The sequence below is a fragment of the Electrophorus electricus genome, chromosome 15, assembly GCF_041902795.1.
Source record: "Electrophorus electricus isolate QZ-2024a chromosome 15, ASM4190279v1, whole genome shotgun sequence".
Classification (NCBI taxonomy): Eukaryota; Metazoa; Chordata; class Actinopteri; order Gymnotiformes; family Gymnotidae; genus Electrophorus; species Electrophorus electricus.
Genome location: NC_137511.1, coordinates 14503803 through 14525000, shown reverse-complemented (window position 1 = coordinate 14525000; position 21198 = coordinate 14503803). Strand labels below are relative to the sequence as shown.

Sequence of the window (21198 nt, the reverse complement as noted above, 5' to 3'; positions counted from 1 at the left end):
ACAATGGGACATTTAGCACAAGCTATGAAAAAAGAACTCGAGAGGATGGGTCATTATCTGGTCTGATTAATGACTGAAAGTCTCTTTAATGGGGTTTAAATGGACATCTGGGATTTTGTTTGGGCTCTGTATTGCAGATCTGAAATAAGAAGAATGAGATTCAAATGTAGAAAGTCATATTTCATTTGAGGGATTTGGCATCTATATTAGGTGAACCATACGAGAATTACAGCCTTTTTATACATAATCCCTAGTATATTAATTAAAAACTTTTATATTGCAACAATACATTATCATATCACCAGGCCATCTAGCCTTAATGAATCATGGCACCTCTGGACTTTTCTCTCTCTGTTCCCTGTATGTGACCTTTGCCCTATGCCCGCCATGCCCCCTGGTGTAATAGGAGTTCGAGAATGCGGAGGGTGATGAATATCAGGTGAACATGTCCACGCTGGCATCCCCAGCCTCTGGCAGCAGCACTGATGTATACGTCCTGCCACTCACGGAAGTATCGCTGCCTGTCGCCAAGCAACCACTCACAGAAGTATCGCTGCCTGTTGCCAAGCAACCAGCCCGATCAGGTGAGTTGCCCACACACCTGCAGCTCTTGATGGTGCACTCTTTGTGACAGGGAAGGAGCCAGCTTCAGGGAGGGGCTTTAGGGAGGGGCTTTAGGGAGGGTTTTTAGGGGGAGTTTTAGGGAGGGGCTTTATGGAGGGGCTTTATGGAGGGGCTTTAGGCAGGGATTTTAGGGAGGGGCTTTAGGGAGGGGTTTTAGGGAGGGGCTTTAGGGAGGGGTTTTAAGGAGGGTTTTAGGCAGTGGTTTTAGGGAGGGTTTTTAGGGAGAGTTTTTAGGGGGAGTTTTAGGGAGGGGCTTTAGGGAGGGGTTTTAGGGAGGGGCTTTAGGGAGGGGTTTTAGGGGGAGTTTTAGGAAGGGGCTTTAGGGAGGGGTTTTAGGGAGGGGCTTTAGGGAGGGGTTTTAGGGAGGGGCTTTAAGGAGGGTTTTTAGGGAGGGTTTTTAGGGGGAGTTTTAGGGAGGGGTTTTAGGGAGGGGCTTTAGAGAGGGGCTTTAGGGCGAGTTTTAGGGAGGGGCTTTAGGGGGAGTTTTATGGAGGGGCTTTAGGGAGGGGCTTTTGTTAAACCTGTGAATGTACACTGGTGAGTGAACAATACGGTTAATCTCATAAGTCCCTAAACCTCTCCAGTCACAAATGACATTTCTTAAATGAAGAGGCTTAGGGACTTGGGTATAAGCAATTTCTTAAAGACAAAAACACCTCAATGTAACTTCTGTTTTGTACAATTCTGCATAAGCAGTTTACTTCTTGAAATTACAACAGTTGAAACTAAGGATGGAGAGTGAAAATAAGTCCCCACAAAACAGAAATTAAGTAACTTTGCTAGACACCATATGTTCAATTGTGACACGCTAATTGTGTTAGTGTACAACTTTGCACATGTATATCCAACAAGGAAAATAAGGAAATGTAAACTGGCCATGCCAAAACCTGAGAAACAATTTATTGTTCCTTTTCTCAGGGCTAGCATGATATCTATATTTTCTTGAAAATGAAAAGCCACCAGTTATTGGGGTTAGGCAGTACAGCTTGTCAGCTTGTCCAAGTATAGAGTAGATACTTTCCCCCAAGACCTGATGGGGTATTACTAAATATTAGCTCTTTAAATTGGAATCACATACTCAGGGCTGACTGCAACAGAGGGTGAGGTCATTGTCCCCTATGCAGCCCCTAAACTATAAGAACTACATTAAGAGTTCCAACAGGGGTTAACAGTCTGCCTCTGCAGCCCAGCCTCTATGTTCCATTTCCTGGGGAAGTGGTTCTCTCACAGCCCCTGAGCCTCTGGAGCTTAGAGCAGCCCATAACAGCAGAAAGCCAGAGAGCAGAACAGACGCCAGGGACAAGAGAGGGAGAAGGAGAGTGGGAGGTTTGCCTCTTGAATGAGATTTTTGTTTATGCCTCCAACTCTGCACCTCCTATTTTCTTCTCAGTTCATTGCTCTAGCTCTCTCGCTTCCTCCCCCACTCTCTCTCTCTCTCTCTCTCTCTCTCTCTCTCTCTCTCTCTCTCTCTCTCTCTCTCTTTCTTTCCAATAAAACATCTGCCTATTGCATAATGCCTCCTCGACCAGCCCACATAAATGCTTCTTGGAATGTCGGGCATAAAAAGGAGCATTTGTGGAATCAGTTCCATAAAAAATATCTATCTCTCTCCGTCTCACTCAGTCACTCCACAATGGAGTGCTTTATATTAGTGGTTCAGCCTGATAACCCTGTGACATCATGTACAGTTGGAGGGCAGGCTGTGGGTGTTTGGAACACTAATGCAGCTATAGGACAGCTAAAGTTCAAGTGTGCAGGAACGATGTCTGACGCTTTGGTGTGTCATTTCTATTCTTCGCAAACAGGATTCTCCACAGGCATTAAATGTTCAGTTTTGTTTCAAATCCCAGTGGCCCTCAGAAGGATTCACAGATATTTTGTAGACTCATTTTGAAAGGGCTGCAGTTTTTGCTGCTGCAACATCTTTGGAGTGTAAAGACAACAACAGCGACATGCTTGCGAGCATACCCCCGCCCCCTGAGTAACCCCAACCCTGTTTCTAAGGACCTCAGAGATATTCCTGTACATGCTATCTAGCTCTCTAGAATGTGGCAGTGGTAGCTCAGTGGTCAAGGTACTTGACTTGTAATTAGAAGGTTACTGGTTCAAACCCCACCACTGCCAAGTTGCCACCGTTAGGCCTCTGAGCGAGACCCTTAATCCTCAAGTTGTACCTGCTTTGGATAAAAGTGTCAGCTAAATGATCACAGTATTGTGAGGAGTGGTGACATTTCTGAGATGGGGTGTGACGTGAGATCCTAAAAACATTTCCCTACTGCAGTGGATCATGCAAGGTCTATTTCATTAACTCATGACTGACAGCTAGTGAGTTTTGGCATACTATGAACTCTTGACTGGTGAACTGGGTATCATTTTATAGCTGGTAGGGAACATGTTAGTGTGGTGTGTTAGTATGTATGTGTGGGTGTGTCTTTCACACCCTGGTGTCTGAAATATTATTCATCATGGTGAGCAACTACACACCCTAGCACAGCTGTGTCCTTCAGGGAACAGCTCACACTTCACAGACACACACAATGGCCACAAACTTAAACTCATGCATATAAAATAACTGAAAAATGTTGTGTCCAAACAAACCACACATAAAATACAATAACTTTCTCTCACTTTTTGCAAATGTACACACACACACACACACACACACACACACACACACACACACACACACACACACACACAAACACACACACCACATTTAGACAAAGGCATGATTAACATGCAGCTAGACATGCTTCTAATACAGTGCAATTAGTTTCACTCTCCTAAATCCTCAATTTAAATTGTGTAACTCTGAGAAGAGTGTGTGTGAGAGAGAGACTGCAGATAACATTTGGTTAGACTGGTCTTTTGTCATCCATACAAAGATTTCCAGCACCCATTTGGCCAGGTTTCCTGTTCGACCGAGCAACACACACACACACACACACACACACACACACACACACACACACACACACACACACACACACACACATTCACTCAAGCAAAATTTATGCATGTGTTCATTTATGTTTGTACAAACGTGTGGAATGTGGGTGTGTATGGGTGCACACACAAAACTGCACACAACATAACATGTCAGGCTATGACATCATAGACAAGATTTAACGCTTTACGAACTATGACATCATAGACAAAACTATAAGAGAATGTGTTATTCATAAAGATAGCACACTATTATGTAATCCTTTTGAATTTTTGATCAGCCTGGTTGTGTTACACAACATTCTGTATGTGTTTACAGTTTGTGTATACTCTGTATAGAAAGAACAGCTGGGAGTAACATGATTTAAATTGTCCAGTGTAATGAGAAGTTGAATTAACCCCTTGGCTGCAGTTTTGCATGGATAGCTACCAATCAGTTTTTACCAAAAACACCACCACCACCATCAGAAAGTAGCCCAGATTGTAGTCTGCTGGGTCACAGTCAGATCACTGCTGGGCTCTCAGATGGTGCACTTATTCTTAAGAGCATTGTAAAGGTGTGCATAGTGAACCAATTTGCTGTCATTTGTAGCTTTGCATCAGGAAAAACCAGTAGAAGGTGGTCTTTGTGCCAGTTAAGCTACTTGCATATCTATTTGCATATCCTTTCATCTCTCGTCATACATGTGATGTATCCATGTCTGAGACACCTCGCATCCAGGGGTCGATAAGGCAACAGAGCCCCACCCAGGCCTGGTCTGGGTCTCTGGCTGAATCTATCTCAGCCTATTAAAGTCTAAAACAATAGTCTGAGTGTCTCTATTGGTCTCAGGGGTACCAAGCAGTGGCAGTCAGGACAAAGAGCCTGATTCTACCCAGAGAGGGCCCTGCAGGAGGAGGCAGGAGGAACGACTGCTCCCTGGAACACTGGGACATGACATGGGCGTAAAATATGGACGTCACATAAAGACAGGATAGAGAGTGTGATAATACGTCACACGCTTTCACAAAGAAAGCGTCTGTCTACACACACGCACAGAGAAAGAGAGCGAGTGAGAAAGCGACAGTTATGCTACTTTTTATTAGATGGTACTGGATGACTGAGCAGGATAAAGATATGGCTTGAGTGGACAACAGTAATCCTTCAGCAGCAATTCTACAGTCCCATTCTTTGCACATAGAAAACAGTAGTTTAGCACGAAGGTGAATGGCCGTGACTGTGGCGATTTACCAGTGACCCGAAGGTATTTTTTCTTCTACAAACTCTTTGGAAAACTCGTTCCTGGTCACCCAGAGTGGCAGCATTTTGGTGCCATGGCACTCAATCAGCACTCCTTAACATGTGGAATTTCTGACCTCTGCTTTGGAATGTACTGCATTAGTGCTGCAGAGTTTGGCTTTAAGTTCTCTCAGGTGCAGAGAATTTGCCCACTGGCCGTTTTGAGATTTCTGGAGGATGATACTGATCTGAGGAAATTTTTACACCTCTTAACCTGCAGCTGGGCCGGTGTATATCGCTAAAGACGGAACCTGTGCTAACATTCTGAAGTAATGGTCATTTTCAGCCTTCAACTCATATATATATTTAAATTTTGTATGCTTTAAATAATATTCTTCCTGATACCTCAGCTCATAATGAGACCTCAGAGTGTGATGCTCAGAGAAACTGATAATAGATAATAGTAATAGTTTCTCAAACATAAAGCATCTTCTCTATAATGAAAATTGATTTTATTTGTGTTTATGACTTTTACCGGACCTGCAGTCCAGCTCCTGAAGTCAACGGAGACGTGTCGCCACAGTTTGATGTGCATTAAGGAAATCGGGCATGGGTGGTTTGGCAAGGTAAGTCTTGTTTACTGCTTACTGCTTTAGCCTGTCTGAAGCTGCACTGTGCGTAGCACAGATCAAACCTTTAACGCCAGTCCACCCGCTGACTGAGCACCGCTTAGTCCCGCGGACATGAGGGTACCCTCTGTACCCTCCATCACCTTGTACAGCCTGTGAGAGGCCTGTACGCATCTGGCTACCTTTGATGGTTAAGTTCTTCTGCCATTACTGACCTGGGAACTCTAGCCAAGAATGACAGATTTCCAGTGTGTTTCCAGTGCATGATATTGGAATAATAGCGTTCTCTGTACAGTGTACCGTATGGTTTCATTCTCATGCACTCTTTCTCTGTCTCTGTTTCTTTGTCTTTCTGTACACACCATACATTTACACTCCCTCAATTTGTTCCATTGACTGGGTATGTCCATGTGCGCGTGTGTTTGTCTCGTTTGCATGAATGGTCATGTCCTGCTCTGTCTTGGGTGTGTGTATTTTTTCTTTTGATTATATTTCTCTACCTGCTTTATGGATGGAATTTGAAAATGCATGATTTATTTAAAAAATGTATCTCTTTTTATTTGTCGTTAATGTGCCATGCTACCTGTCATGTGGCTATATCCATTCAAATGTGTGCGTGTTTTTTTATTTACATCTTTAATTCTCTCCCCTGTTCATATATGGACATCCGTACATCTGTTTCTCGTGTGTGGGCACATATATGTATGTATATGTGTGTGTGTGTGTGTGTGTGTGTGTGTGTGTGTGTGTGTGTGTGTGTGTGTGTGTGTGTGTGTGTGTGTATATATGTGTGTGTGTGTGTGTGCGTGTGTGTGTGTGTGTGTGTGTGTGTGAGTGTGTGTGTGCGTGTGTGTGTGTGTGTGTGTGTGTGTGTGTGTGTGTGTGAGTGTATGTGTGTGTGTGTGCGTGTGCGTGTGTGTGTGTGTGTGTGTGTGTGCGTGTGTGCGTGTGTGTGTGTGTGTGTGTGTGTGTGTGTGTGTGTGTGTGTGTACCATGTCTCCAGGTGTTGTTGGGGGAGTTAAACTCTGGCCTGAGCAGTACTCAAGTGGTGGTGAAAGAACTGAAGGCAGGCACTAGTGTTCACGACCAGATGCGTTTCCTGGAGGAGGCGAGACCTTATCGGTAAACAAAAACAAACTTCATTTAATATACTGTTTTACTTTCTTGCTTAATATTCTTTGTTTACCTGGCATGGCATGGCAAGGCAAGTTAATTTGTGTAGCACCTTTCATACAAAGTGGCAATTCAAAGTGCTTTACACAGACTTAAGAAAACAATAAAGCTTATTACACCCTGAGATCTATCACCTCACTAAGGGTTTTGTCAAAATAAAAAACGAAAAAAAAGGTTTCATTATTATTTATTTAAATATAATTACAGCTTATTAAAATAATTAAATAATGAAATATAAAAAAGGAATTAAGAGAAAATAGGAGCACAATAAATGATTAAAATGAAATTAATTTAAATAAATAAGTGGGGGAAAAAACCCTTTATAAAGAAAATGAAGACTAAAACTTGTCTCATATGCTGCCTTTCTCCTACTCTGAGTCTCTGTTTCATTGTGCTTTATATATAAACACGCATGTAATGTAGTACCAGTACTAAGGCATTATATAAGTGTAAATAACCTGTGTATCTGCAGGTCCCTGCAGCATTCTGCTCTAGTGCAGTGTCTGGCCCAGTGCACTGAGGTCTCTCCTTATCTTCTCATCATGGAGCTCTGTCCTCTGGTTAGTCATTGTCCTGCAGCCTTCCTAGCAAGGAGCACAGGGGAAGGAAATGTAGTTGTACTGAAACTGAACACCAGGCTTATCAATGCGAGGCAACAATACTTGGATGCCTTTGTTATTCTAAATCATTTTAGCCTTTCTTCTGAGTACCTCTCTCTTGTGTTGGGTACCTCACCCCTGTGCCCAGGTTGTTAGAAGCTTTATAAAAGCAAGGAATGATTTCTATTGTAAAAAAAGGTCAACACACACACAAATGAAAAACATCTTAATGAAAGCAAATGTTGCCAAGTGGCCTGAAAGAATAGATTGAAATCACAATGTTTTTGCTGTACACACACAAGCGTCTGATTCTCTGCTCTCCATGGTAACAGGGCGATGTAAAAGGTTACCTGCGCAGCTGCAGGGTGGCGGACTCTGTGACCCCCGACCCTTTACTTCTTCAGCGAATGGCGTGCCAGATAGCCTCAGGCCTTCTGCATCTCCACAAACACAACTACACCCACAGGTGGGTTGCCCATCTCCATCAGTGCAGCAGACAGAAACATTTCCACCCGCCCAAATGGGTTGCAAAGGACTCAGTAGCTGAAGACACTTCCACCAGCTCAGTTGTGTTACAGAGGACACAGAAGCAAATCCTGTGTCACACTGCACTGTTAAACATTTTATCAACTCAAGCTTATGTTTCCTGAATACACAGCAGTGTTCAGTTAGAAGATAAGATGATATGTTTTATCTGAGAAAACTAAGAGCCACATTTTAGCTGAAAAAATGTGCATTGTAATATAAATCATCGCCAGAATAATCCAGCTGTTCCCCGGAGCCATGTGGGCCATAGTGAAGTGGGAGATTAAGAAGAGAGTGTGGTTGGAGCAGCCCTTGTTGGTTCTGGTGCCATGGTAACTTGGTAACTTCCTGTAACAATATCCTGATGCTGCCCGAGTGTGCCTCTGCTACTCCAGCATCAGTGATTTTGTTGCCGGGGGTTACTGCTCTTCTCCATGACGATAGGAATAAAGAGCATTATTACTAATCATTTATTTTATAATTTCTATTTATCTAACTAGTACAAGTTCATGATAATTTTGATGATTTTGTGTCTGGCATTCTGATTTTCACCAGTGATCTGGCTTTGAGGAATTGCCTTCTAACATCAGATTTGACTGTCAAGATTGGAGACTATGGGCTATCACAGAGCAAGTATAAGGCATGGATATAGACAATATGTTTACTTATACTTAAATTTGTTTGGAAACCATTTATAAATGTTATAGCACTAAAATCAGTGTATTTGTGGAATAAAGTTCTCAAACGCATTGCTGATGTTGATCATCAAACTTCAGCCATTCATGATTCTTTCTTGACTAATGAACAATAAACAAAGTGCCTCCTGTTGTCCTCAGGATGACTACTTTGTGACTTCGGACCAATCCTGGGTGCCGTTACGATGGATTGCACCTGAGATGGTGAATGAAGTGCATGGAAACTTACTGGTGGTGGACCAGACCAAACAAAGCAACATTTGGTGAATAAACAGTATATTCACAAAAGAAGATCTTGTAGAGCAATTTCAGTTCTGCAGTTTTTGTCTGCAAAATATTTACCATTTGGATGATGGAAAATTAGGTTAGAGAATTCAGACTGCCAATAAAAACCAAACAAGTGTAAAGTCTCAGTATAGTAGTGGCATGAAAAATACACACATAGATTCATCCATCCATCTTCAAAATCATCTAATCCAGTTCAGCGTCACAGGGGCTGGATTATATTCTGGCAGCACAGGGCACAAGGCAGGAACCAGCTCTGGATAGGACACCAAACCATCACATGGACAATCCACTCATTCACCAATCCACTCACACACACCAAACAAATTTAGAGACACCATTGATCCTAACACACAAACTCCTTCACCTTACTGGAGCAGTTCAGTGAGAGGAAAGTGGAATAACCAAAGCAAACAGACGCGAGCACAGGGAGAATGTTCAAACCCCACACAGGCAGCAGGGAGGTAGGCGAGGAGAGAATCAAACCCTCGCAATTTAGCAAATACCAGCAGGAGTACATCAAATTAAGTTGGCTGTTAGCAATTTAAATGAAGAGGAAATTGAATCATGAATTAACTTGAGTTGATCCCTCATGTGTTATTATGCATTGTGTGTATGTGTGTGTTTTTTTGTGTCTCAGGTCTCTTGGGGTAACTATCTGGGAGTTGTTTGAGTTGGGAAACCAGCCTTACCGTCACTATTCTGACCGGCAGGTCCTCAGCTACGCTGTGAAGGACCAGCAGCTAAAACTGCCAAAACCACTGCTTCAGTTTCCTCTAGCTGACCGCTGGTGAGTGGCCCCCTCACTGGAATTATAGATGCCTCTATTCTTTGCTTTTGCCCTCTTTGTTCTTCCTAATTCTAAATCCTTGCTTTGCCTGTGCACTCACTCATCTTTGGTAGAGCAGTGGTGAGACATGCATTTTTTAGTATTAGAAGCCAAAATGAATTCAATCCTATTGCTGGAAGATGAAATGGAAATACATTTTTTTTTTTTCAGATGGCACCATTTCTCATAACAGTGGTATTAAAATGCAAATCACTTCCATTACAGCATTGTGAATCGATCATCAGGGAAACTAAAAAATTGGAGGGTTTTTTTTGTGAGGTGCTGTGATTCTTGATTTTAATGGCTTTGTGTGTGTGTGCGTATACGTGTGTGTGTGTGTGTGTGTGTGTGTGTACATGCATGCACTCCTTATCAGGTATGAAGTAATGCAGTTCTGCTGGCTTCAGCCAGACCAGAGGCCCAGTGCTGAGGAGGTCCACCTCTTGCTCAGTTACCTGTGTGCCAAAGGTGCCAGTGAAGCAGAAGAAGACTTCGAGAGGCGCTGGAACTCCATGAGACCCAACATGAATCACAGCAGTCTGCATGGGGCTGGTCCCCTGGCCCTTAACATGCCTCAGACCTCCACAACCTCCTCCTCCTTCCCCTTACTGGAGCAGTTCTCTACAGGGGATGGCTACCAATCAGGAGATGACATTCTCACAGTTACTGAGACCAGCCATGGCCTGAACTTTGAGTACAAATGGGAGCAAGCAAGAGTGAAGCAGCCGTATCACTCTTCCACAGGAACATTAGGTCAGGGAAATCCACACTGCCAGGAGATCTATTACCCCCCTGGAGGTATGGTAGGTGGATGTGGAATCAGTGGAATGACCCTAGGAGTCTCTCCTCAATACTATGAAGCTAAACACTTACATACCCCAGGTGTTGTACCAGTCCTCAATGCTCACAGTACATCAATGAGTAGTGAGTACTACATTCGTATTGAAGAGCCGGTAGATTGCAGTGTTGATTTGGAATACCCAATGTGTGCTTACAGCCCTGACTTTGGAGGCAGCAGTGGCAGCTTCCTCACTGCTAGTGGAGACTCTGGTGAATGTATAAACTGTCCCTCTGAGGGAAAGCCGATTGATTCTTACTGGTCAGCTGACATGCACAAAAACAGTGCCTACGATTCAGACAGTAGTCCTGCCTTGTCCCTTACCATGGAACCACTACTGGGTCAGGTATCTGATGCCAGCCCTCTCAGGCCTTGGGAGTCAGGTCATTATGTATCATATAAAGACAGAGATGGTGGCTATTATTATGAACCCTCTCCACCAATGGGAATGGAGCGCTACCTGTTTGGAGACCCATCAGAACCTCAAAGGGAAAGCTGGGGTTCCCGGAGTCTGAGGCAGGCACTCGGTGAGTTGGAGGACCCCTTGGGGATCTCACCCTCTCTTGGCAGCCCCCCACGAGGCTTTAGAGACCCTTACATAGAGAGCAGTCAAGGATCAGTAATAGGGAAAAATGTAACTGGAGGATATTATGACATGATGGGTTCCTTAAGAAAGACCATGCCAGGGAACCATTCAATCTGTATTGACATGGAGTCAGGTGGAGCTTTGTTTGTGGGGCAAGATGACAGTGATTCAGAAGAGGAAGACCTGTTAGTGGACAGGCAGGCAATGGACTGGGCCAGCAACCACTCAACAAAAAACACTCTGAGCTTGTCCCGGAGACAGGCTTTAACCAGGCAAGATGCTTACACAGACTTTCACTACACAATGCCAATGACCGATGTTGAAGATGCATGGCCAAAGGAACACAGCCTCCCGTACCGCTCTGCCAAACAACTTAACTACCTGGAAGCTGCAGCCAAAAGCAACACTTGTCCAGTGCATGGCAGACATGCACCAGTATCTTCAGTAGACTGCAACTCCCATAGTCACTTGTGTCATGAACCCAGAGAGGCAGAGGTGTACCCTGTTCCATGCTGTCAGGCTTTAAGCAATTCCCACTTTGTGGATCCACTCACAGGGTCGTTGGTGAGAAACAGTTTTATGAATGATAATGTCTCGGAAAAAAATACAGGCTTACCCAACAGGGACCAGCAGGTAAACCAACCTGCTTTATCCACCGGACATGTCACTGCCAAGACCGAGACAACAAAAAACAATGTAAAACAGAAAGAACATCCAGAGTGTGTTGATTTTGCAGTAAAAGAGGAAATACCCAGACAAGAAAGCAGCATACAAGATGATACAGGACAACTAGACCCCCAAACAGAGGCTGTAACCATGACTCAACAGTTAGAGAAACCCCTCACTGAGCACACCTCCACTGAGCCTGAATCAGAGATAAGCAGAGCAGTGGATAGTGGAGTGGACAATGGACAGTCCAGTATCAGCCTGGTGGAGATTGATGACTGCAGTGATGAGGACATTACTGATGTCACCTCAGGAATTTTTGGCGACTTCCCAGGAGATTATAATGAAACAGTCGACTACACCAACCCTACATTCAAGTCCCTGCAAAAGCAGGTAGGCACACCTGATTCCATGGAATCCATTGATCTACCATCTACAGTAAGCTCCAGTGAAACTTTCAGCCCAGCCTCTATCCATCCATCAAGTTCATCCAGAGCCATGGACAGCGGTTATGACACAGAGAACAACGAGTCTCCTGAATTTGTCCCCAAAGAACCCCACGAACCACAAGATGCAAAAGCCTTCATCAAGCCTTTGGAGGCATCCATTTCTGACCCACTGCCACTCACAGAAGCAAGAGATCAAGATGGGGCAATGGTTGATCCACCACAAGAGGACAGGGAGGTGGCAGTTGCTTTGACAACAACTCAAAACAATGATGAGGGGCTGACTGCACTAAGTGAAAAAACTCCATACAGAGATTCAGCCTACTTTTCTGACTGTGATACAGCGAAAGAGAAAGAAAGTGAAGAACACAATGAAAAAGATACAGATAATCTTGAGAAACAGAGGGAGAAATCCATAGAAATTATAGATAAAGAGGAACTATTGACTATACAGATAGTAGAACAAGACAATGAAATGCCACATGTAGGGGCGACTAATGAAAATGGTGAATGCATCCACAACAATACTGAGGAACAGGCTGAGAATCTGCTCCTAGAGGAAGACGAAATAGTCTGCGTTAGTACCCCTGAAGTCAATGTCATTCCGCCTTCTTCTGCTGAAATGGCCGAATGCCCAGTAAACAAGGATGAGGATGAGCTCGATTCAGGTCGGAATCAGGAAGAGTTGCCATCTGAAAGTCAGTCCTCAGATCTAACTGCATTGCCATTTTCTGATGCCACAAAAGAAACCAGTGAACCTGAGGAGACAGAGAGCATCCTTTCTCTTGAACCATTAACCACTGTAAGTGCAGACATTGATGTTGAGACCATTCTTGATGCCTTCAACAATCCAGATGAACCCCAGACAGAAGAGGAGGTAACTGAAAAAGAAACATCTATGACGTGCTTGAAAGAACCAACATCTCAGGATGGCACTGATGTGATGCCAACAGCAAACACAGCAAGGGTTTCTATAGACACTTTAGCAGACAAGTCTGAAACTCCTGACGGTAATACCAAGGGCTCCACTCGCCCGTTTTCTCCTCCCCCTCTACCACCACCTGAGGGACGAGCGTCTCCAGCAGATGGGCAAGAGGCAGATGAGGAAGACGGGGACTCAGAGGACAGCGATGAATCAGATGAGGAGCTCCGTACCTACCGCATCCAGGAGCAGAGCGAGGAGAGTGATGACGAGGTGCTAGCAGTGCCCATTGTAGTGAGCGACTGCAGCCAAGCACACAAGCTCAGGAGCCTGCTAAAGATTCCCAGCCTGCTCCCTGACTCACTCTGCGATGACCTGGAGTCCAAGAAGAAGGTCGTGTCCTTCTTTGATGATGTCACCGTGTACTTGTTTGACCAAGTAAGCAGCATATATACACTAACCTTTTTATAATGCATTTACTGTGACAGTGCCAACAGACTTAAATAAAAGCATTTTTAAATTCATTCCTCTCTTGAATTCTTTTCAACTGATTAATGCTTTTTTTGCATTAAGACTGCACATTTTTCAAAAAGTTAATTGTGTTTGCAGAGTACCTCAATACTTATGTTAATTCTGAAAATGTCATTCTTAAATAAACAAACAATAAATATTCATAATGTTTCCTAGCTGATAAAACATACAGAAACAAACTGATTAAGAGGGGAAAAAAAATTAACTTTCTCCAGGAGAGCCCAACCAGAGAGCTAGCAGAACATGGCCTCCCACTGGGAGAGGAGGCAGACTCACAGAGTACCAAAATCTCAGCGCCAGACCAACAGGAGAGGGTCAATGCATCGGATGACTCCTCCGATGGAAACATTTCAGAAGAGAGTAAGAGTTGATTTTTGATGTTTTCTTTTAAATAATCAATACAACTGGTTTAATTATTCTTAATAATAAACACCTTCAATGTTTTTTTTTTCCTTCTTTTTTTCTATATGCTTTATGTATTCTCAGTTACCCTCTTCCTCTTTCTCATTTCAGGTGCAGCATTTGAGTGGGAGGATGACTTCACTTTGCTGCAGCTCCCGACCTCTGTGAAAGGGTCACCTCCAGACGTCAGGGCTGAGCCGACCCTTCCACCCAGTGTCGCAGACAGCAAACCTGCAGGGCAGTTCTCCCGTTTCACAGTCTCCCCTTCAACCATCTCACGCTTCTCCATCACCCATGTTTCTGACTCGGATATAGATTCTGCAGGAGGTAAAAGAGCTTTTTCAGATATCACACTATTGCACCTTTCATGAAGCATAAGCTGCATTTCTCAGGTTTCTCAGTTAGCCTCAATTATTACCCCATGATGAAATCACAGAGTTCGATATTTTGGAATAATTATTGCCAAAAATAATTAAATACTTCTCAGATCATAGTGTTTTTAGCAACGGATAGTTTTGAAACAGTGCACAAGGACATTTGTGAGACATGACTGAGGTTTAATTGAGTTCTAAACTTCACAAATGTATGGTGTTTGGTTTGATGTGAGCCATGTATGAGTCATTGTAGTAGAATGTGAAATAATCTTTTCCACTTCTGCCCTAAAGGAAGCAGTGAGGATGGGGAGAAAGAATGACAGCTGCAAAACACTGCCATCTATGGGGTAGCACTCAGCATGGACTTAATTCCTCCAGACCTTCTGGTCTTTGACGTGAAAATTATACCATTTCTAAGATTCTTTTGGATCCCATCAAAGACAGTGCCTATTGTTGTTAGAAAATACTTACAGAGTAGTTGTTATTATGTGTTCCCTAAACAAATGGACACATATAGGGCCATATAATTCTTGAAAATAATTATTACATTATTATTAATAGTGTAAACCCCGAACAATATCTTACTCGTTGAAATCATGCCTATTTTAAACTAGTGACGGTTTTGAAGGTCTGTACAGTGAGAACAGGATTCTCCTGAAGCAGTCTGTTAATAAAGGACACGAGACATTATCATGAAGGATGGCTGTGACCCTAAAGCCCCATCTACAATCCGCATTTTTGCAGATAGAATAGGAACATTCAGATGAAGAAAGAAATATTCTTGCAAAAATCCAAAACAAGAAGAAGAAAAAAAATCTAAATTTGCTCACTGCTGTTTTTCCCCCAGGACTGGGTAATATAAAAAGCCCAAATTACCTTTTATTGTGAAGGGTTGTCAGCATATTGCTAAAAATGCTAAAAGACCCTTTGGCTCCATTGTTAGGGACTGGTAACAGTTTTATTTAACATTGTTTAGGAAGATATTTGTTTGGGGGAAGATTAACACGTAGCTGCCTCGAGCCATCTACCTGAAAGTAGCAAAATATACAGGGTGATGCAACATTGTGAAACTCTGACCAGCTCATGTTGCTGACAATGGTAAGGTTTCCCATGTAATTTATATAATTTGCATTATCTTAGTATTTTTAAGGAGACATAAATAACGTTTGCCTGGTTGCTAAACATATCTGTGAATTACATTTCAGTATTATAAATTAAGTCACAGTCATTATCAGTGATATGTTTTAAAAATAATTTTTAACTGCCTGTCCTGCCTTGTACAAGCTAGAAAAAATATCAGTGGAACTGACAAAGATGCAGTGCTTATAGCATGAGCTCTTACTTAGCATCACGTATACAGTTTTAGGTTTTAATTTTGACCCTAGAATTAGAGCACTGACAAATGCTAAGTTAACGTATTTTGGCCAAATCTATGCTGCTCTTTCAACTGCTTCACACACACACGGACAAAAAAAATCTAAATATCCAGACCTGGAGCCCTTTTTGTCTACAGAACATTTTATGATGAGCACGTTAAACAGTGATGCTGTACATGTATGCTACCTAAAGATGCTCAGACCTGGGGTGTCTGACTAGGGTGTTCATATTTGTTGTCTTAAAAGATTTTATTTAACATGTTGCCGTTCTCATCACTTTTATGAAATTTACAAAGAAAATGCTGAAAAAAAAAAAGACGTGAAAAGCCGATGTCAACCGAATTAAGGTTTTTGCAAGGTAATAATAAATACTGGTTGTTTACCAGTATTGAAAATAGTTGAAAATAAACTTCATTTTCTGGAAAGCGTTATGGTGGATGCAATGACCGCCTCTCTCAGTAAGAAATTTCTTGATGTTAAAACAATTATAAGATGTACAGGAATTTTATGTGATCTGCATACTTTTGTGCTTTGGACCCCAAACTAGGGCAAAAAATTGAAGAGAAGAAAAAAATGTAAACAAAAACAAACAAAAAACGCAGGCTTTATCCTACATATGTTCAGTGTTTGTTTGCCTCTTATGGCAATATTATTCGTAATGGTTTAGCTTAGATTGAACTAGACGGCAGTCTGTACTATTTTTGTATTTTACAAAACAATTTTAAACTACTGATGGAAAAACAATATGACAGTTATGCTGGATATAGTGGAAGAGTTCATCTACATGTACCTGCTGCCAAAGACGTGTTATTTAAAGGGGCCCAGCTGGACTTGTCAGGCAAAGTAGTTGCTTGACACAGATGTAATTGGATGTGATTGAATGATGTGATGGGATAGACCTCTATAGAGCTATACAGGGGAGAGATGAATGATGGTATGATGAAAACCACACATGTCCTTCTTGTGTGTCACAAGATCAGTGACTGTACACAAAATAAATAAATAAATAAGTCGACTGTTTGATGTCTCTCCTTCTCTGACAGTGGTTTCTCTCTCGCCTTTCTAACTGATAACATTCCTGTCCATGACTTGTAACACTCTTAAGTGTTCCGCAATATGGCCTTAAAAAAAAGACAAATATTTAAAATAGACCACCTTTAATATGTCTCATATCCAAGTAATCTATGCAAATTAGCAGGCTTTTGAAAGCCTCCATAATGAACAGCAGATAAATTCAGTCTAATGAATGTAAATCAGTATATATTATTCTCATTACGTACACAAAAGAATTTGATATAATTGCTTTATTTATAGGACTTCGCTACTTGTGATTACTGTGTGTAATTACTGTGACAATGAGACATTCATGAGGAGTAAGAAAACTGTAGAAAATACCACAGAAAATCTCTAATATCTATACACGAAACAGCAGGAGTGCATAAATATTCCCACAAACGAATGAGAGTGCCAATAGAATGGACATATAATCACAAAGAGCTGACAAAAAGGAAAACCCTTCAAAGAAAAACAACAATAAAACAATCCCCTGCTTTCATTTATAATGCATGTTAGCACATTCTCTTAGTTCCATAGACATAGACATAAACATAGAAAATCTTTCATATTTCAATTTAAAATCTTTAGCTAATGAAATATACCAATAAATGTATTACTCATGTAGTTTCATAGACAGTTTTATAGACTTTTAATTATAACCTATGCAACAATCACAAATGTGTTTACCACCAGTTTTGATTTGTGCTCCAGTTTTCATTGCTAAACATTAAAAAATCCTTATTTATTGCTAATGTTCAGTATGACTTAAAAAGCATAACACTTGTCTTAATAGATATTAAATTCAGTTCATTTGTTCAAGCTTATTCAAGACATAAGAGCACCAAAGTTGTAATTTTGTGCCTCTGTTCTGTTGCATTAGATAAGAAGAATGTTGCATAAGTATTACTGCAAACTCTATGGTAAAATAAAGCCAAGAAAAAATAATGATTATTGTTTAGCATTGTACTATAACTAGACAAGTCTTACTGGCTTGTGGTCGGTCTCACTTTTTTTTTTTTTTTAGCAAATGCCTTCAGAAAAATAATGATACAAGAAAGAAAATGATTGGCAAATATGTTAACTGAGTATGTTTTTAAGGTCGTTCAGTCCTTGCATGATTCTCTTATCATGCAAATCTATTCAGGGTTTATCAATCATAAACAAGAACATGTTTCATTAGAAGCACTCCATGCTTTGCTATTGTAAGAATGATCCGGATGTAGTCTTGATTAGGGCATGTCTATCGCCTTTGCCAAGGTGTAGCATCCGAGGGCCCTCGGTGTCAATCCATAGCTGTGAATGACTCTGCAGTCCATAAGATACAGAAATTCCTAACAGAGGATCATGGAGGAGAGGTTCTTGGTGATGAGTAGCTTACACCTTTACCCATGGGTGGAGCTTCTGGGATGGTGTCTGGAGATGAAAGTGGTGAAGGATCTAGAAGTCTACAAACACAAACCACAACACTCGATCCCCAGTCTACACAGGAACTCCACATCCTGAGGTCATGCTTGACTGCTATCATTTAACATGCTCACAGCAGATCCACGAAGCCTCTATTCAGCCATCCATTTATGGCAAAATCCCCAGAGTTAAATTAAAGTCATAAAGTGTTCCTTTGCGATCAATTTTACTTAAATAAATGGTGTAGGTGTTTAGTCAACACTGGGGATTTGGCTGTATTAGCATGCTTGTTCTATGACATGCAGAAAAAATATGTGTTTTTGAATAGTGATTTTGAAGGACAGTATAAAGACATCACTAGCGAGCATTTAAATTTAACTTGATAGTCAAAAAAAAAAAAAGAACTAAGAACTTAATCGGATAGTAGTTATTGTAAATGTATACGATGGACAGTGTTTTTAGAGATGATGAATGTGGTTAGCCAAGTAAATTGCTATGAGGGTCAGCAAAATGTCCAAAGAATACAATTGTGCAACAGATTATTTTCCCAGTCCATTAAAGGTTTGTCTGAATGTCAGTCCAAATAGCTGCTAGTGTCACAGTTGCACAACCTTATTCCCAAGAGAGATGCCCAACACCCTTGTAAACTATAAAATATGAGGCAAACAAGGTGATCTGGAAATGATTACAGGCATCTTATAAAAGCTAGTGATAGAAATCCAAATTCTTACCTCTCAAGACCAAATGCAAACGGCACTTGCGTAACTACTACCCGTTCAAAAGCGGGCAAAATCAGGACCCATACTGAAAAAAGTAAACAAAAGCTTTACTTTTGAACGTTTGACCTAATTCACATACCTCTATAGACCTTGATGAGTAAATACTCATCGTGACATGCAAAAATCAGTTAAATCCTTTTTACAAAAATGCATTTCATATAAACACCATAAAGAAATTGTTAATATGACTTTTTGGTTACATTTGACATGAAAGAATGTACATCCTAAATTAGTCTAAACAGCTAAGAAAGTATTGGTATTACTTATTGTTTGAATTTGGCATGATTTTATATATATATATATAGTTACATTTTACAGAACACAAAACATTTGATATACACAACAAGGTTGTATAGTTTTTTTGTAGGTGCTGCCAATTTATCTGGCACTGCCTTGAAATTCATAATTTGATATGTCATATTATGTTCTATTTATCCAAAAACATTTAGCATCAGTTTCTCCAAGAGGATGTGAAAAATAATGTTGGCAGGAAAACTAGTAAATACAAAATACACTGATCCACTAGCTTTTGCGCACACGCGCAAGCACGCACACACACACACACACACACACACACACACTCCTCAATGCCCCTTCCATTCACTTCTATGCTTTGCAGGTAGGGAATCTGCTTACAGGAATCTGCCTGCTCCAGCTGTTTACAGGTAAGCAAATCTTGAAAGTGGTAGAGGGATTACTGTGAAGATTTCATGCATAGAAAGGTTGAAGTTGTTGGAATTGACAAAAATTACTGGAGAAACAATGTGTGACCTCTCAACATATTTGGAAAGTGTGTTATGGAAAGTGTGAATAAAGTAATAAAATTGTTGTGTTGCTCCTAAATAATTTTACTATCTGCAGTCATTACAATTCCACATGCATGAAATTAATACAGTATTCCTTACTGTAGTAATTTAACTATTCTGATAGTCTGACCTCGTACATATAGACATAATTAATAAGGTTATTAATGTAGCCGCTAACTCAAGATCAATATAGACAAAACAATAAATATACAAGCTATAACTCTATGTATCATAGCTATCATCATAGGTATTAAAATATCTTTATAGAAAATAAAATTTGTTTAAGATGGAGATCACGAAGTTTTTTCAAAAGCAAGTTGAGAAATGACTCCATGCTCTCATCTGAAGACAGAGTTTTATTTGAATTTTCAGAGTAGAAAGTCACCATACATTTGAGGTTATTTTGCAACATTCCACTGTTTTTAGTGTCCCCCCAAAATGCATGCATATATGTATATATTTCTTCTTTGTACATTATTGAAAGTTAATTTTTTTTTTTACATCTTTATATCCAAATTTTAGCATTTCAAAACAAGAACAAGTGGGGTTGGCGGAGAGATTCCGTTTGGCCAGCAGGACTGCGAACAGTGGCCGTGGCCATATCATGGTCATGTTCTAGTGCAGAAAGAAGAAACACTGGCAGGTTCCAGTCACTGAACCCTTACTGCTTCTGTGTCTCAATTTATCAAAAACAGAGATGGCAGGGAAAAACAAAAAGAAAGGAAGAGCTTTTTTTGCACGCACACGCACACACACGCACATAGACAAATGGAGCAGCAAGAAGACAACAGGAAGATGAAGAGGGACAGACAGAGTCATGTGTGCGTTCAGCTCATTTTGGGGCATTTTTAACATGCTGAGGACCTTATTGTAACATAGATTTCTGAATCCCAAGGGACACTTTTTTAAATCACTGATCCCACCAGGCTGGGAAGAGGTGTGGACAGAGTGTGCACAGAAAAAAACTGCAAATGACTGCGTACTCTGCAGGGACTGTAATAGGATTTTACGGTCTTCAAAGGTGCACACAGCGCTAATTATCACAGAGGTGCCCTAGGATGCATAGTTCATTAGTTGGTTACTTGGTACAAGATACAAAACTTTATCACAGTACAAATTAGCAATCATTGTTCAACCACAGACACTTACTGGTGCACAAGACAAACATTTCTGCTCCCAGATTACATCAGAGCCTCGAATGAACATTTTTTTCTTTTTTTTCCATATGTCTCTCAATTATAACTCCATAGGTACCAGAAGGCTAAACAAAGTAGACTGGCTTCACATTCAAATGTCTAATAAATGAAAACCACCAGGCTCATTCTCTCGGCAGATCTTAGAATGGCTTCTCTGTATTTAGAGACCAGTCCACCCTCACTAAGTTAGAGTACTAAGAAGCTTAATAATACTAAACAATGATAAACAACGGTTATCTGCCTTATTGCCTTCATTTATTTTCTAGGATAAAATAATTCAATAGAGATTGTT

General features: G+C 41.1%; 2 protein-coding genes across 5 annotated transcripts in view; one reads left to right on the top strand and one right to left on the bottom strand.

Moving 5' to 3' along the window:
- The window catches only part of aatkb (apoptosis-associated tyrosine kinase b), a 39903-nt gene extending 23223 nt beyond the window's left edge, over window positions 1–16680 (top strand). For 2 of the 3 annotated variants that reach the window (XM_027013062.3, XM_027013063.3), the window contains 12 exons: window positions 407–584; window positions 5336–5415; window positions 6422–6540; window positions 7064–7151; window positions 7523–7656; window positions 8271–8355; window positions 8552–8673; window positions 9336–9485; window positions 9901–13420; window positions 13729–13873; window positions 14027–14242; window positions 14581–16680. In XM_027013062.3, coding sequence (XP_026868863.2) covers window positions 407–584; window positions 5336–5415; window positions 6422–6540; window positions 7064–7151; window positions 7523–7656; window positions 8271–8355; window positions 8552–8673; window positions 9336–9485; window positions 9901–13420; window positions 13729–13873; window positions 14027–14242; window positions 14581–14609 — 4866 coding nt within the window. In that variant the 3' untranslated portion in view covers window positions 14610–16680. Of the gene's footprint in view, window positions 1–406; window positions 585–4520; window positions 5119–5335; window positions 5416–6421; window positions 6541–7063; window positions 7152–7522; window positions 7657–8270; window positions 8356–8551; window positions 8674–9335; window positions 9486–9900; window positions 13421–13728; window positions 13874–14026; window positions 14243–14580 lie in introns of those variants that run through there. The other variant, XM_027013064.3, reaches the window with a different exon arrangement.
- A 271-nt stretch (window positions 16681–16951) lies between these two features.
- baiap2b (BAR/IMD domain containing adaptor protein 2b) overlaps window positions 16952–21198 on the bottom strand; it is a 55234-nt gene continuing 50987 nt past the window's right edge. Inside the window, exons 15-16 of one of the 2 annotated variants that reach the window (XM_035533760.2) lie at window positions 18857–18929; window positions 16952–18166 (exon numbers count right to left, since the gene is read on the bottom strand). In XM_035533760.2, coding sequence (XP_035389653.1) covers window positions 18902–18929 — 28 coding nt within the window. In that variant the 3' untranslated portion in view covers window positions 16952–18166; window positions 18857–18901. The remainder of the gene's footprint in view (window positions 18167–18856; window positions 18930–21198) is intronic. The other variant, XM_035533761.2, reaches the window with a different exon arrangement.